This window comes from Porites lutea, chromosome 5, assembly GCF_958299795.1.
Source record: "Porites lutea chromosome 5, jaPorLute2.1, whole genome shotgun sequence".
Classification (NCBI taxonomy): Eukaryota; Metazoa; Cnidaria; class Anthozoa; order Scleractinia; family Poritidae; genus Porites; species Porites lutea.
Window position 1 is genome coordinate 23,253,729 of NC_133205.1, and position 12,527 is coordinate 23,266,255.

The 12,527-nt window shown below is 39.9% G+C and overlaps 1 protein-coding gene across 1 annotated transcript in view; it reads right to left on the reverse strand.

Annotated features, from left to right (window-relative positions):
• Window positions 1-9,890, reverse strand: part of LOC140938637 (adhesion G-protein coupled receptor V1-like) — an 88,597-nt gene extending 78,707 nt beyond the window's left edge. Inside the window, exons 1-8 of the mRNA XM_073388134.1 lie at window positions 9,750-9,890; window positions 7,735-7,904; window positions 6,463-6,705; window positions 4,380-4,484; window positions 3,468-3,581; window positions 1,785-2,654; window positions 1,060-1,324; window positions 126-419 (exon numbers count right to left, since the gene is read on the reverse strand). Of these exons, the coding sequence (XP_073244235.1) occupies window positions 126-419; window positions 1,060-1,324; window positions 1,785-2,654; window positions 3,468-3,581; window positions 4,380-4,484; window positions 6,463-6,705; window positions 7,735-7,902 (2,059 nt within the window). The 5' untranslated portion in view covers window positions 7,903-7,904; window positions 9,750-9,890. The remainder of the gene's footprint in view (window positions 1-125; window positions 420-1,059; window positions 1,325-1,784; window positions 2,655-3,467; window positions 3,582-4,379; window positions 4,485-6,462; window positions 6,706-7,734; window positions 7,905-9,749) is intronic.
• Between the last annotated feature and the right edge of the window lie 2,637 nt (window positions 9,891-12,527).

Here is a 12,527-nt window from a genome sequence, read left to right on the forward strand (position 1 = left end):
CAAGAACTAAGCCAACGTCTAAAGCAAATGTCTGCATCTACACCAAATGCAGGCCCTTCCATAATATATGTACATGTAACTACAATTAAGTTAATCATTTGATGAAGTCGTGTCCTAAGTCGTACCTTCTTCAAACACAATTTTTCCCCTCTGCGGACCAGTATCATTAGGAAAAAATGTGTTGCTGTTCGTGGTGATATTCCAGTGAACAACAACCCTGTTAGCGGTTCCACTGCGCTTAACTGCCAACTGAAGAAATGATGAGACTGGGCCTGCAGGCTCTTGCACAGACAAGATCTGATGAGCTGTAGAAAATCCAACCTCTCCATTGGCATCTTTGGCAGTTACGTTGAGGAAAACCTCGGATTTGCTTCCGATCTTGGGTGAGGAGGGTGGCACCTCGCTTGCTAATGGTGATGCTATTGGTCGCCAGATTGAAAAAATAAAACCGTTTCAATAGATGATACATGCAAGAGAAACTAATAGGGACTCATGTGAATGCAATGAACTTGTCTGATAGAGGCCTCCTGCGCAGACGTCTGAGGCTTCGTCACGCGTTCCTTCCACCCACATGGATCGGGCAGAATTGCGTGACGAATCTCTGCGTGGGAGGCTAGTCTTATGGATACAGTTTATAAAAAGGTCTATTATCTTGCGAAGAGCCAATAGGACACTTATTTTTCCCGCTGTAAATAAAGCTGCCATCTTCTCGAATTGTACATTGCCTACAGTGTGTTATACGTGTTAATATTTAAGCATCTGTTACACAGTTATCTGTATGGACTGTATGAGACTAAGATGTCAACTGACGTGTGTACAATGAATGTTTACCACAAAGGTTCTAATAAAATCGCTGCAGAAACTTCTATGAGTTTCTGGTCGCTGCTAATAGATGCGACTGTAACAGTCCTGTAACTACCTACACTGTATAACTGAGCAACACATGACCGGATAAAAATGCATCTGTACCACAACAAGGTCCGATTCAGGTCATGTAAATTTAGGCTTGTGGGAAAAGGATAAAGATTTCAGGACCTTAAGATATACAAAGTACGATACCTCCACTCTGTAATCTGACAGCTATCAGTTCTGCTTTGAAAGCAGCTCCAAGCTTGATGAATCCATTATCAGCAATGCGCACGACCAGAGAAGTGCTCCTAGAGCCAGCAGCTATTGTAACATCACCATTATAATCCAATGCTACTTCATTAGACGGGATGCTACTTCCAGGCAGATGATATGTTACAGTAATATTAATACCCACACTCGCCACCATACCACCAGTTCTTGTGATGTTGAGATGAAGCTGGCGAGGTATGCTGTCCTGTAACATAACAGGGGGGAAGGGAAGTTCACTAACCGTCTCATCACTAAGTAAAATGTCAAGGTACCAAATTATCAATTTTGCTAAGGCACTAGTACTGACTAGAAATTATTTTATGCAATAATCAAAATTCTAAATTCCATAAATGATAAAATATAGTCGTTCTCTTAACAAAAAAAGGTTTTCAGGCATGTACAATACTTTCAAATATTGGTTTCTTGATCCACAGAAAGTCGCATAAGATTAATCTTTTCACTTTTGCCTTCTTGAACTGTACTGTGGTGACATACCGTAAATTATGCATATTTGCTTTTTCCCCTTGATTTTTATGTACAGATTCATTTCAGGTTTTTGTCATACACATCTAACTACAGAGAAAAACGTGGTCTCTAAATGACGTTACATATATGGACCTCAAAGTCACCTGAAGCGCTGTAAGAGGTACACTGTATTTACTCACCATATTAATGCTTTGATAATGATCACTAGCAAATTCAAAGACACCATAAACATCATCACTGTCAGCCACAAAAAATCGAGCTCTTTGAGCTGCCAAGGTATTTTCAAGCCGTGCACCACCTGTGACATTATACAGCTGAACGTAGAATTCTTTTGCTTCCTCAGGAACAGAATCTTCACGAACTACAATTTGAAATGATACACTACTCTGTCCTGGAGCAAAATTTAACATTCCTGATGTTGTTTCAAAAATGGAACTTGCATCTACACCTTGAATTTTCCAGGATACAGTGACGGCTCCAAACGTTCCAGCACTGCGATTCACATGAAATGTGCCAGATCTAACTCCATCTTCATCCAAAATGCGAGTATGCTGGCCGAATGCAAGTACTCCATTATGGTCGTCATTTGGTAATAGAACCACTGTTGCTATTCCTGGAGGTTTGATGTATGAATTAAGACTTGCATTTGCTAGATGGACTGTAAAGTTTTCTGTTGGTTCTGGATTGTTATCATTGATTAGTCTCACAGTGATATTCTTTTTTGTTTCACCAGATTGAAAAGTAAGTGTACCTCTTCCATCAACAAAATCATTCCCTGCAGTAGCAGACCCTGATGCAAGATACCAATCCACAGTTGTGACCTCATTCACAGGCCCGACAGTTGTAATACCATCTGCTTCAAGCCCTCGGAAGACCTCAATTTCAACTCCGGACTGATTCTCTGGGATGTAAAATCGAACAAGTGGGAATTCTACGGGAACATCATTTGCAGGAATTCTGATGATAATAGATGCGGCATTTTGATCCAATTCAGCTCCTCCCTGTGGTGACTCTAGAGTCAAAGTGAAGCTTTCTTCATTCTCTGCCACCTATTGTTAAAGACAAAATTTACAGTTTTACATGACATTAACTGTATGGTTCTCAAAGACCTGCATGGCAGAAGTTTCAAAAGGGAAGGTTGCTGGCTCATGAAAAACAATTTTATCAGGCATTTACTTTTTGCTTGCTTCTAAAAAAAAAACCTGTCTGAACAAAGGTTAGAACCCCAGCAAGAAGCTGACCCTAATAAGCTGACAAACTGGTTCAACCTTCACAATCATGCCCATCACATTCTCCCCTTCACTTTTGAGAGTTCAGGCATTCAACTTGATGACCATTTTCTTTTGTTAAAACCCTTTAAGTCCCAATAGTGACCAACATCAATTTTCTCCTAATGATATCCATAGATTGTCAAGAGCAAAGTCTATGGGAATTAATAAAATGATCACAAAGAAAAAAATCTTTGATCTTTTATCAAATTCTCTCAACTAATTCTTTAAGGAAATATATGGAGATCAGTATGGAGAATTCGTAAGTGGATATTCGGGCTTATAGGGTTAACTACTACAACTTTACAGTAAGCTATTGTTCTAAAAATACAGTCAAACCCAGGTTTAAGGACAGCTGCTTAATATGGACAACTCATTATAAAAATAAAAATATCATTAAAATATTATTTGTCTGACCAAAAACTACATGTGTTATTGGTTACTATATGCCTGAGAAAAAATTATTGATAGCTTTGACCACACAATTTGGCTGGAATCAGTCAGGAAATAATTATTTCCAGCCCTATTATACAGCTGTAGGTGTATACATTGTATTAATGAAGACTATATTTAATTTTATTGACTGTTTCGTACATTATCAGGATTCAGTTGGATGGACAAGTTTGCAATCCTTTGGCCTTGTTCAAAAATAACTACTCCAGAGGTATTCAGGAAGTCATCTGCTCCATTGTTGGGTCCATTTGCAACCTTAAAAGTTTTAAAAACAGTTATCATTATAAATTTTAATTAGCAAAGAGCAGTGATTTTCAATGCAAGTTTATCTCTGCAACTCCAAATTTCCACTCTATCTCAAAGAATATCATCCAATTGTGTCCACTGATTTGTATTTAAGAAATAATGTATATTTATCTTTTTCATTTCTTGTAATTTGTTTATTTATTGCAACTACGTAATCCCTCAAAACGGCACATGGCTACCCATTTGAGGGGGTAGGGCAAAGCGATGGCTGGCATTTCAGACTACATTACACATGCCTTGACTTTTTTCAAGTCATGGTACATATAGTCACACGTAAAAGTACAGAGGACCCCAATCGTGTCTGGAGAAAATAAATTTGACCTTTCAAAGATTTCACAAATTCTCACGAAAATGACCATGCTCCAAAAAACTTTTAATAAAATGCAGGAGACTTTCATGAAAGAAATGTACAATCATTCACATCGACTTTTCTTTACTAGCTTTTGTTCTAAAAGGTCATTTTACATTCCTACTATTTTTTCAAGATCTTTCTGACCAATAAAACCACTGAATAAATTTATTCTGTCACAATTTGTGAAGAAAAAAAAGGATTGTGCACAGTCAAGGAGCTCCCAACATAAACTGTAGCACTGTTGTTTTTATCTTTGATGTTTGCTGCCATTCAAAACCAAGCAGTCTCCGTTCTTCTTCTAACTATGCTCAAGTACACACTGTGCAGTGTTGGTGACTGCATCTGAGGGTGTCTGTGTCTGCTTAAAAATTGCAGTAAAAAAATAATTCTCCTACCTTCCAAGACACTTGCACTGTTCCGAGATCACCAGCTTTTCGGCTTAGCCTGATGACTGTTAGTCCACCCTGACCTGTGGGTTCAGCTACCACAAGGGGTCCTGTCTGTTGAAATAGAATTGAAAACATAATGTCCCATGTACAGATGTACATCAAATATTTAATATATAGATTTAGCCAAGGCCAAAAGCGAAGCTTTCGAAGGATGCTGTAGGAAATGTCTTCCTCAATTAATTATACTTTGGCCGAAAGCAGAGAGCAAACTGAATTCTACCATTAAAAAAATTGACCTGTGCCCATGATCAATTAAAAAAAACAACTGGTCAGCAGGTAACTTTAAAAAATTACATCACTTCCATGAGTTGTATACCTGAGCCCACGATGCAGTCATGTGACACTAGTCAGCGGATACCCTTTTTGACAGCTGTCAATTGATCACAACTTGGATGTCCAATACCAAGTTTTACACAGATAGTATTAAAGTGTGCCATTTGGCATCCACTAACATGAAGGGGTGGACGTACGTACGAATGTACATGTACTCCATACAAACAATTTTCTCAGAACCAAAATTTCTTGCACGCATAGATTACCATATTTTCTTACCCGTGGTACTCCGTTGCGCGCGCTCCGCTAAAATACATGTGAAATGTAAACATGATAGACAAGACTGTATAATAATACAAGTATATATCACTATACAACCAACCACTTGGGTTGGCCCCTACATGTATGCCCTTAGCGGGGCACTTTGTGACTTGTAAACACAATTGGTTCCTTGCTTTTATTCACAAAGAGTCTGCAATAGCTTTGTGCATGCTTCCCAGTTCAATTAGTGCTGCGTTTCACCCATACCTGCGTGGAGGCAAGTGTGGCCAAGCAGCTAAGTCATTAACACCTCAAAATTGGATCTGTAGGTCTGGGGTTCAAACCTCGCCCGTCCTGTTGGTTCCTTCAACAAGGAACTTTTATCTCTCTTTACCAGGGTGTATAAATGGGTACCGGTGACATGCATGTACAGTACTGCTAGGGGGTAACGCTGCGATGGACTAGCATCCAGTCCAGGGGGGAAGTAGCAATACTCTTAGGCATGCTTCATGCGAAGGAAACCAGGATAAGCTCCAGCCAGTTGGATCTTTGGCTCGTATGTACATTTAACTTTTTGTCTCCCACCTCCCTCTCTCCTTAAGTCAGGGCTAGGCCGTTAGTATTGGCCAGTGAGTGGCTCAGCCTGAGGGTTCCTGTTGGGGGTTGCTCACAGGTTTACCATGGATACTATCTCCTCCCTTATGCTAGAGCATCGCCCTGCTCCACCAAACTTGTACTGTAGGCACCAGCACCCAAGCTCATCTATTGATGATGAGATTCTGAGGCATTTTTGCACGAACTTCAGCAATGATACAGACCATTTTGTCATTACAATGATACAAAAGTGAATCCCAAAGGTATTTTTTTCATTATAAGACTTCATTAATTTTAGTGTCTATATCATAACTTGGGACTGTGCCAATAATTTCCTGTGCTTATTGGGGAGAAGGGGTGGGGTGGAGAGTTGCACACATTATGTGGCTAAATATCATTTAGGCAAAGTTAAACACGAGCGAGTTGGCCAGCAGTCTTCTCCCACTTCAGTATGTGACCTACGGGGCGGCCCGCAGGGAATTGCAGGGCTCCTTGTGTGCCCTTTTGCTAGTGTTGCTTTGCATTGTAGCTTTGCTTGCTGATTGTAGCGGATCATTTCTTAGCCTTCTTGCAAATCAGTGCGGATTCTTGCTGATAGTCGCGGATCAATGTTTGCCTTCTTGCAAATCATTGCGGATTCTTGCTCCCTCTCCTCCCTCCCTGCCTGGTGGTTTGGTAAGTATTTTCTCAGGTAAGTATTCTCTTAGGTAAGTATCTCCACTGAATTTATTCAGTGTGACGGTGCCGGTTAGTGGCTGCTCCTGGGGTGGTTCCCGCTTCCAGGGTTGCCATGGATACCTCCTCTCTGCTTATTGCATTTGGCCCCCCACTAACCTTTAAGGCACCAGTTCCCAAGCTCACCATTAGCAATGAGTTTAAACAGCTTTAAAAGTTGCCTTACCTCGTTAAACCCAATAATACCAAATGCATCATCATTAGCAAGAATAGTCAAATAAGCCAGTGAAGGTGACACTACTGTTCCACTTCCTTGACTGACAATCAACTGAACAGTAAATGTTTCATTGACTTCTGGAATAACATCATTTACTATTGTGAAGTCGCATGATCCAGAGTTTACATTGGACCCAAACACGGTGTTCTGTGTTGTCCCATCCACATCCGATTGAGCTGATGAATTTAATATCTAGACATAGAACAGAAGGGGAAATCAGCTTTAAAATTTTACAGCTTCATTTTACACCTGTACATGTACATCACACTGAAAGTCAATTGTTTATTTTGTTACCTGAAGTTTTCTTTGTAGACACAACAAAATTTGTACTAACAAGTTCACAGTAAACCCTAAATAATATTTGTAACAACCTCCAACTGCTGAAATGTAATGCAGAGACATCAAGATCTGTGCAGCTTAACTACATCTGTATTGCCTTTTTTACAATGTACATTTCTAAGCTTCTACAGAATGACAAGGAGAAAAACAGTTTTTGCCATATACTCTCAAATTTGATCTTATGTACATATACATTCTCCTGTTAATTATTGCACTACTGTTATGGGGCCTTTTGATTCCAAACATAAAGGAAATTAATTTATTTGTTATAAAAACAACTATTGAACAGCTTACACAGTATAGAAAATTAATACAGTTCTGGCTCCAATTGTTCAAACACGGGATAGGATAAATTACTATCCAGCGGATAAACATCAGGGAAACCAATTGCCCTATCCAGTGCATAGAGATTTATCCAGTGGATAGCGTTATATGTGGCTAAATGCAATTTAGGCAAAGTTAACCTTGAAGCAATGTTAGTCAGCAGTTTTTCCAGCTATACTGGGGTTACCCGATGCCTCTAGCAGGGGCACCTTGTGACTTATATATGCAGTTGCTTGCTTGCAGTTCTTTGCAAAGTGTTGTCGCAATAGCTTGCTGTTTGCGTGCCATTTTGTGCTTTAGTTTTTCCCTTCCCTCCCTCACTCTTGAGGTAAGGGCTAGGTAAGCATTGGTTGGTAAATATTCCACTGAATTGTTCAGTGTGACGGTGCCTGGTGGGGCCGCTTGCAGGGTTGCCATGGATACCTCCCCCTCAAGCTAGAGCATTACCCGGCTCCAACAACTTTGTAGGCACCAACACCCAAACTCATCTCTTGGTGATGAGTTTAACAACCTTTCAAACAACTGGGCCGTGTAATATATCTGACAGCCAGTACTAACTTGACATGTGAGAGTAACTGGTTGAGCCTGTCCTCCTGTTCGGGAAATCCCAAAACTTGCTTGAGTAAATGGTGTTTCATCTACAATGACATGAGTGCTGGTGAAACGGAAATTCCCATCTCCTGTGGCACTGGTCAGCAACAACAGGAATGGTAAGAGATGATACATCTCTGTGGAAGGGAATAAAAGCAATGGAACATGATTTACAAGCTAGTAGACTTTGTAAAACTTCTAGAGGTACACATACACAATGTACATGGTATGCAGTGCAAGGAATGTAAAATCAAAAGCCATCTACTGGTACTGTAGCTGCACACCACAGTTTGGTTGATGTAACTGAGAAAAATGAAATTTTAGGTAGATTCATTGTTTAGGCTTGGGAAGAACTCCCATGTAAATGGGACAGGAATGCTTGTAGTATTGCTTGCAATTGGGGGTGTAAAGTTACAGACTTAGGTCTCATTTATGGTGTTCAAAATGGAAAGCCAATATTTTAACACAAAGGTATTGCTTAGCCAGGGCTGTGGCTAAAGAAATATCTAAACTAAAAAAGTGCCATATTTGTAATTTTTATCAGTTATGAGATTTCTTATGGATCATTTGCGAAACGTTAAAGCACTTATGCTTGATACAGGCAATTCAACTGCCCCAATTGTCTGGATTGCCCTACATCACATTAGAGGTGTTTCAGTGTGCCTTGATCCAGCAGTGAACACTTTTTAAGATACATTACACATGTTACTCTGGTGATCAAGATGATCTGGATAATTATGAAGAAACCAGGCTTTAAGTCTTTTTTTCTAATGTTCAGTTGTACAGCTGTACGTGCTTTAAAAACCCCTTCATTTTGGTTCAAGTTTACTGCCTCAAGAAGAAAAAATTCTTTATCAATGACATCACGTTTTTGATAAAAAGTTAATAATTAAGTTTGGCTAAGAACTATCGTATGACCAAAAGGAAGTAAATCAACTTTTATCTCCCTGGCTACGATTATTACTAAACCACAACAAACTGAACGAAAGTAGAAACCAAAAGGTCGTGTTGATTCCAACGTTTCTACAACTGATAACAAAGAGACTATTCAATTAACGTAATAAACAAAGATCGTTCAACCAAAGCTTTTAATTATAACAAACGAACACTTTCGATCTGTACTTCTTAAGTCTCACCATCAGAAGATCGTATAATTACTTTGAATTTTCAGGTTAGTTTAAACATGAAATCAAGCTAAACAATTTTACAGATGCAAGATTTCCTATTATATTCTCAAGCATACGCTAATATCTTTGCAGCGATCGATCAGTTATCGAACTCCAAAAATTTAAGCTTACAAAACTTTTAAAGACGAAACGTGCTACTTTACCTTTCTGGATACAAATTTACGCATTAGCTGAATGAATTTCAGTAGACTGAACTATGAAATTTTAAATCCAGTTTTAGCATAATTTGGAAAAACGACATCTTTCTACATGTGCCTTATGCAACCGTATCCATGGACGCCATTAAGAATTAAGCCTAATTTTTCATCGTCTTTAGGAAGCTTCGAAAGAACGATAAGCCTTACTCTTTTCGAATTTCAACTACGTTTAACATAGCTAATGTATTTTATATCAAAAGTTGGGGAATTACAAATACCAAGGAGGAAATTTCTATTCAATACAAGGCAGAAAGCATTATTTTTTAAGCAGCTGCTCCGTATCTTGCAGTGTCAAATATTTTATCTGACAGCGCTAGCGTTGAATGTCTTGAATCGTGCGCGAAACAACGCGCTGGATTGCTGACCGAGACTGAGTTTTTCTTTCCACAGCGTGGAGATTTATGATTGCCGTGCAAGTTTCCACTACCAAATCATGCTATCATTCCAAGTTCAGATCTTATATTAAGAACACGTCAAAGTAAAGTGGTTGGGTATACGTTAAGTACTGGTGGCTAGCGGATACTTGTATTCAAACAAACCACTTCTCTCGCGAAACAGACATTGAGATACAAAGAAAGTGATGCACTACAAGCCGTACCTGTTATAAATGTGCCAGTATGATTTCCAGGCAAGATAGACTTCTCTACTTTCCCCGCTTCACTAAAACATGTTCAACCGTTTCCTTTGGATACGATCGGCACAACTCAGCTATGCAAAGAAGGTGTGACGTCATCGTCGGGTAACGCTCACTGAGTCACGGCCGAGTGGATCGATTGCAACGGGCAAAGGAAACCAGGCAAGAAAGTTTTTTTCTTATATCTTTATTAGGAAATCTTTAACAGCTAAAAGAAGCATAGAAATAAGTGTTCTCCCAGAAAACCGAGAAGTCTAGGGTCCCGGTACAAAATGGTGTGGTCAGTCGGGAGAGCATGCAAGGGAATCCTGATTCCCGAATAAAAAAAATTTTTGCTTGTGGAATCCGGAATCCTAAGCTTTGGGAGATCACGAACGATAAGAATCCAGAATCCAAATTTTACTGACAAAGACTGAAAACTAGTACAACTGTACCTAGAATCCGGAATCCATGGTGTGAAGTCCAAAATCCACGACTGTCTTAAAGCGAGCGCTTGACTTTCGATCAGTATGTCGTGGGTTCGATTCCTGAGATCTGATCAATTAAAATACCATGTGGCACGAAATTTGTTAGGCTTCTAATTTTGGGGGGCTTTTTACGATTTTTCCAGCAGTTCCCGCAAATGAAAATCAACACTTTTTACCGCAAAAATTTAACCAGAGAAGATATTCTCCAACTTATATAAAAACCGCTACATAAAAATACTGTTCAATTACAACTTGTCTCTTTCGTTTAGAAACAAAACGGTATAGAATGAAATACTGGATGGTTTTACATAGGGTACGCACACCGTAGTATGGTTTGAAAATAGTACAATGTAATTCTGTTGCAAGTACTCATGAAAACGAAAATATTATTAATGTTACTTTCTGAAAATCGCAAAACTTAGTTCCCAGGCCCCGGTTGTTCAAACGTCGGATAGCGCCATCCACCGGATAAATCACTATCCAGCGGATAGCGTAATTGATTTCCGTAATACTTATCCGCTGGATAGTGATTTATCCGGTGGATAGCGCTATCCGACGTTTGAACAACCGGGGCCAGGAAGAGAAACCAATCTATTCTTATCGCAAAAATTAGATCCCGCAAAACCACAGGTAGCCCAAGCCCGAAATATGAGCAAGCGAGCATCGGCATTGTTGCGTAACGTTCAAAATATAAGGATTTGTATGGGAAAAAAAACCTACCGTTTTTATTTAAACGGTTTTCTGTCTATATAAAGATTTACCAAGGTTGGTAAACCTTTATATATAGAGAAAACCGTTTACATACAAACCCATAAAACGGCCATAAATCGGCCCGTGGACCAGCGGAGAGACGTAACACACATTTTAAGTGAGGTAAGCTGTTGTTTATTGAAATCCTTTCATTTTCGTAGGTTACAGAAACGAAAGGTTTTTTCCCCATACAAATCCTTATATTTTGAATGTTACAGAACAATGCCGATGCTCGCCGATGCTCATATTTCGAGCTTGCGCTACCTGTGGCAAAACACAAAAGATCGCTAATGTAAAATGGCGGTCCGGCGTCTCCAGAAGGAGACGTCAAAAATGAGTATTTTGTGCTAAATACATTGACACCATACGCAATTAAAGTGCATTTTTTTGGATATTTGCCCCATTTCGCCCTGTCTGAAGCCATATTAAACCTTTTGCAAAGCAGGGAGTTATAACAATTAATTAACAAAAAATATGTGCACACAGGTACCCGGTGACAAATTACATGGTCTCGACTTTAGCCCAAGCTCGAAATATGAGCATCGGCGAACATCTGCATTGTTGCGTAACATTCGAAATATAAGGATTTGTATGGGAAAAAAACCTATCGTTTCTGTAACCTACGAAAATGAAAGGAAACAGCTTACCTTACTTAAAATGTGTGTTACGTCTCTCCTGTGTGATCCACGGGCCGATTTATGGCCGTTTTATATATGGGTTCTTATGTCAACGGTTTTCTCCCCATATAAAGGTTTACCAAGGTTGGGCACTCAAGCGAAGCGGCCCGACTGATCCACCGAAGGAAAACGGCCTTAAATTCGCTCCAACTGCTCCAATCGCCTCCAAATTCCGCCTAGGTAACACACGATAGTTCTCCTTTCCATTCGTTATCTTGCTTCAAGACGCCTTTGCACCGAGAGCGAATCAGAGGTCGCAAATCTCTGCAACCTTTCACGTCTGAAGCCATCGACAGAACCTTGGCCTGCGAGCAAGCTCTCCTATTTGGGCGAGCAAAGCGAGCCGCGCGAGAACGCGCGAGCGACGCGAGAACGTCGAGAACGCGCTTCCACTTTTCACGATATTTCCGGTCGTCGCTTCTCTCCCTCCAAAGGAAGGGGAGAGAAGCGACGACCGGAAATACGTCTGCGGTTCGCAGGCTATGAAAGCTAGCCTGTGTGGTAGGCGTTTGAAAGGGGAGGGAAAGGGAGTTTAGGAAACCATTGTTTTCGCCATCCTTCCTACTAATTATGTATGGAAAAATAACGCAACTGCGAATGACTAGCTGTCAAATAAGTCTGGCCGCAATGCACGTATTTTTAGCTTTATTTTTTCTAAAACAAGATATCTGAAGTGTAGGTACGTTCTATAAAAAAAAAGTTCAAATGCGGCGCTCGTCCGTTGAAAGAAGAAAGTTGCAACGATGCGTGTCTTGTTATATAAAATCTAGCATACATCTATTACGTCGTTTGCTGAAGGAAATGGAGTAACTATGTACACAGTTACATATCCGGCACTCAAAACCATT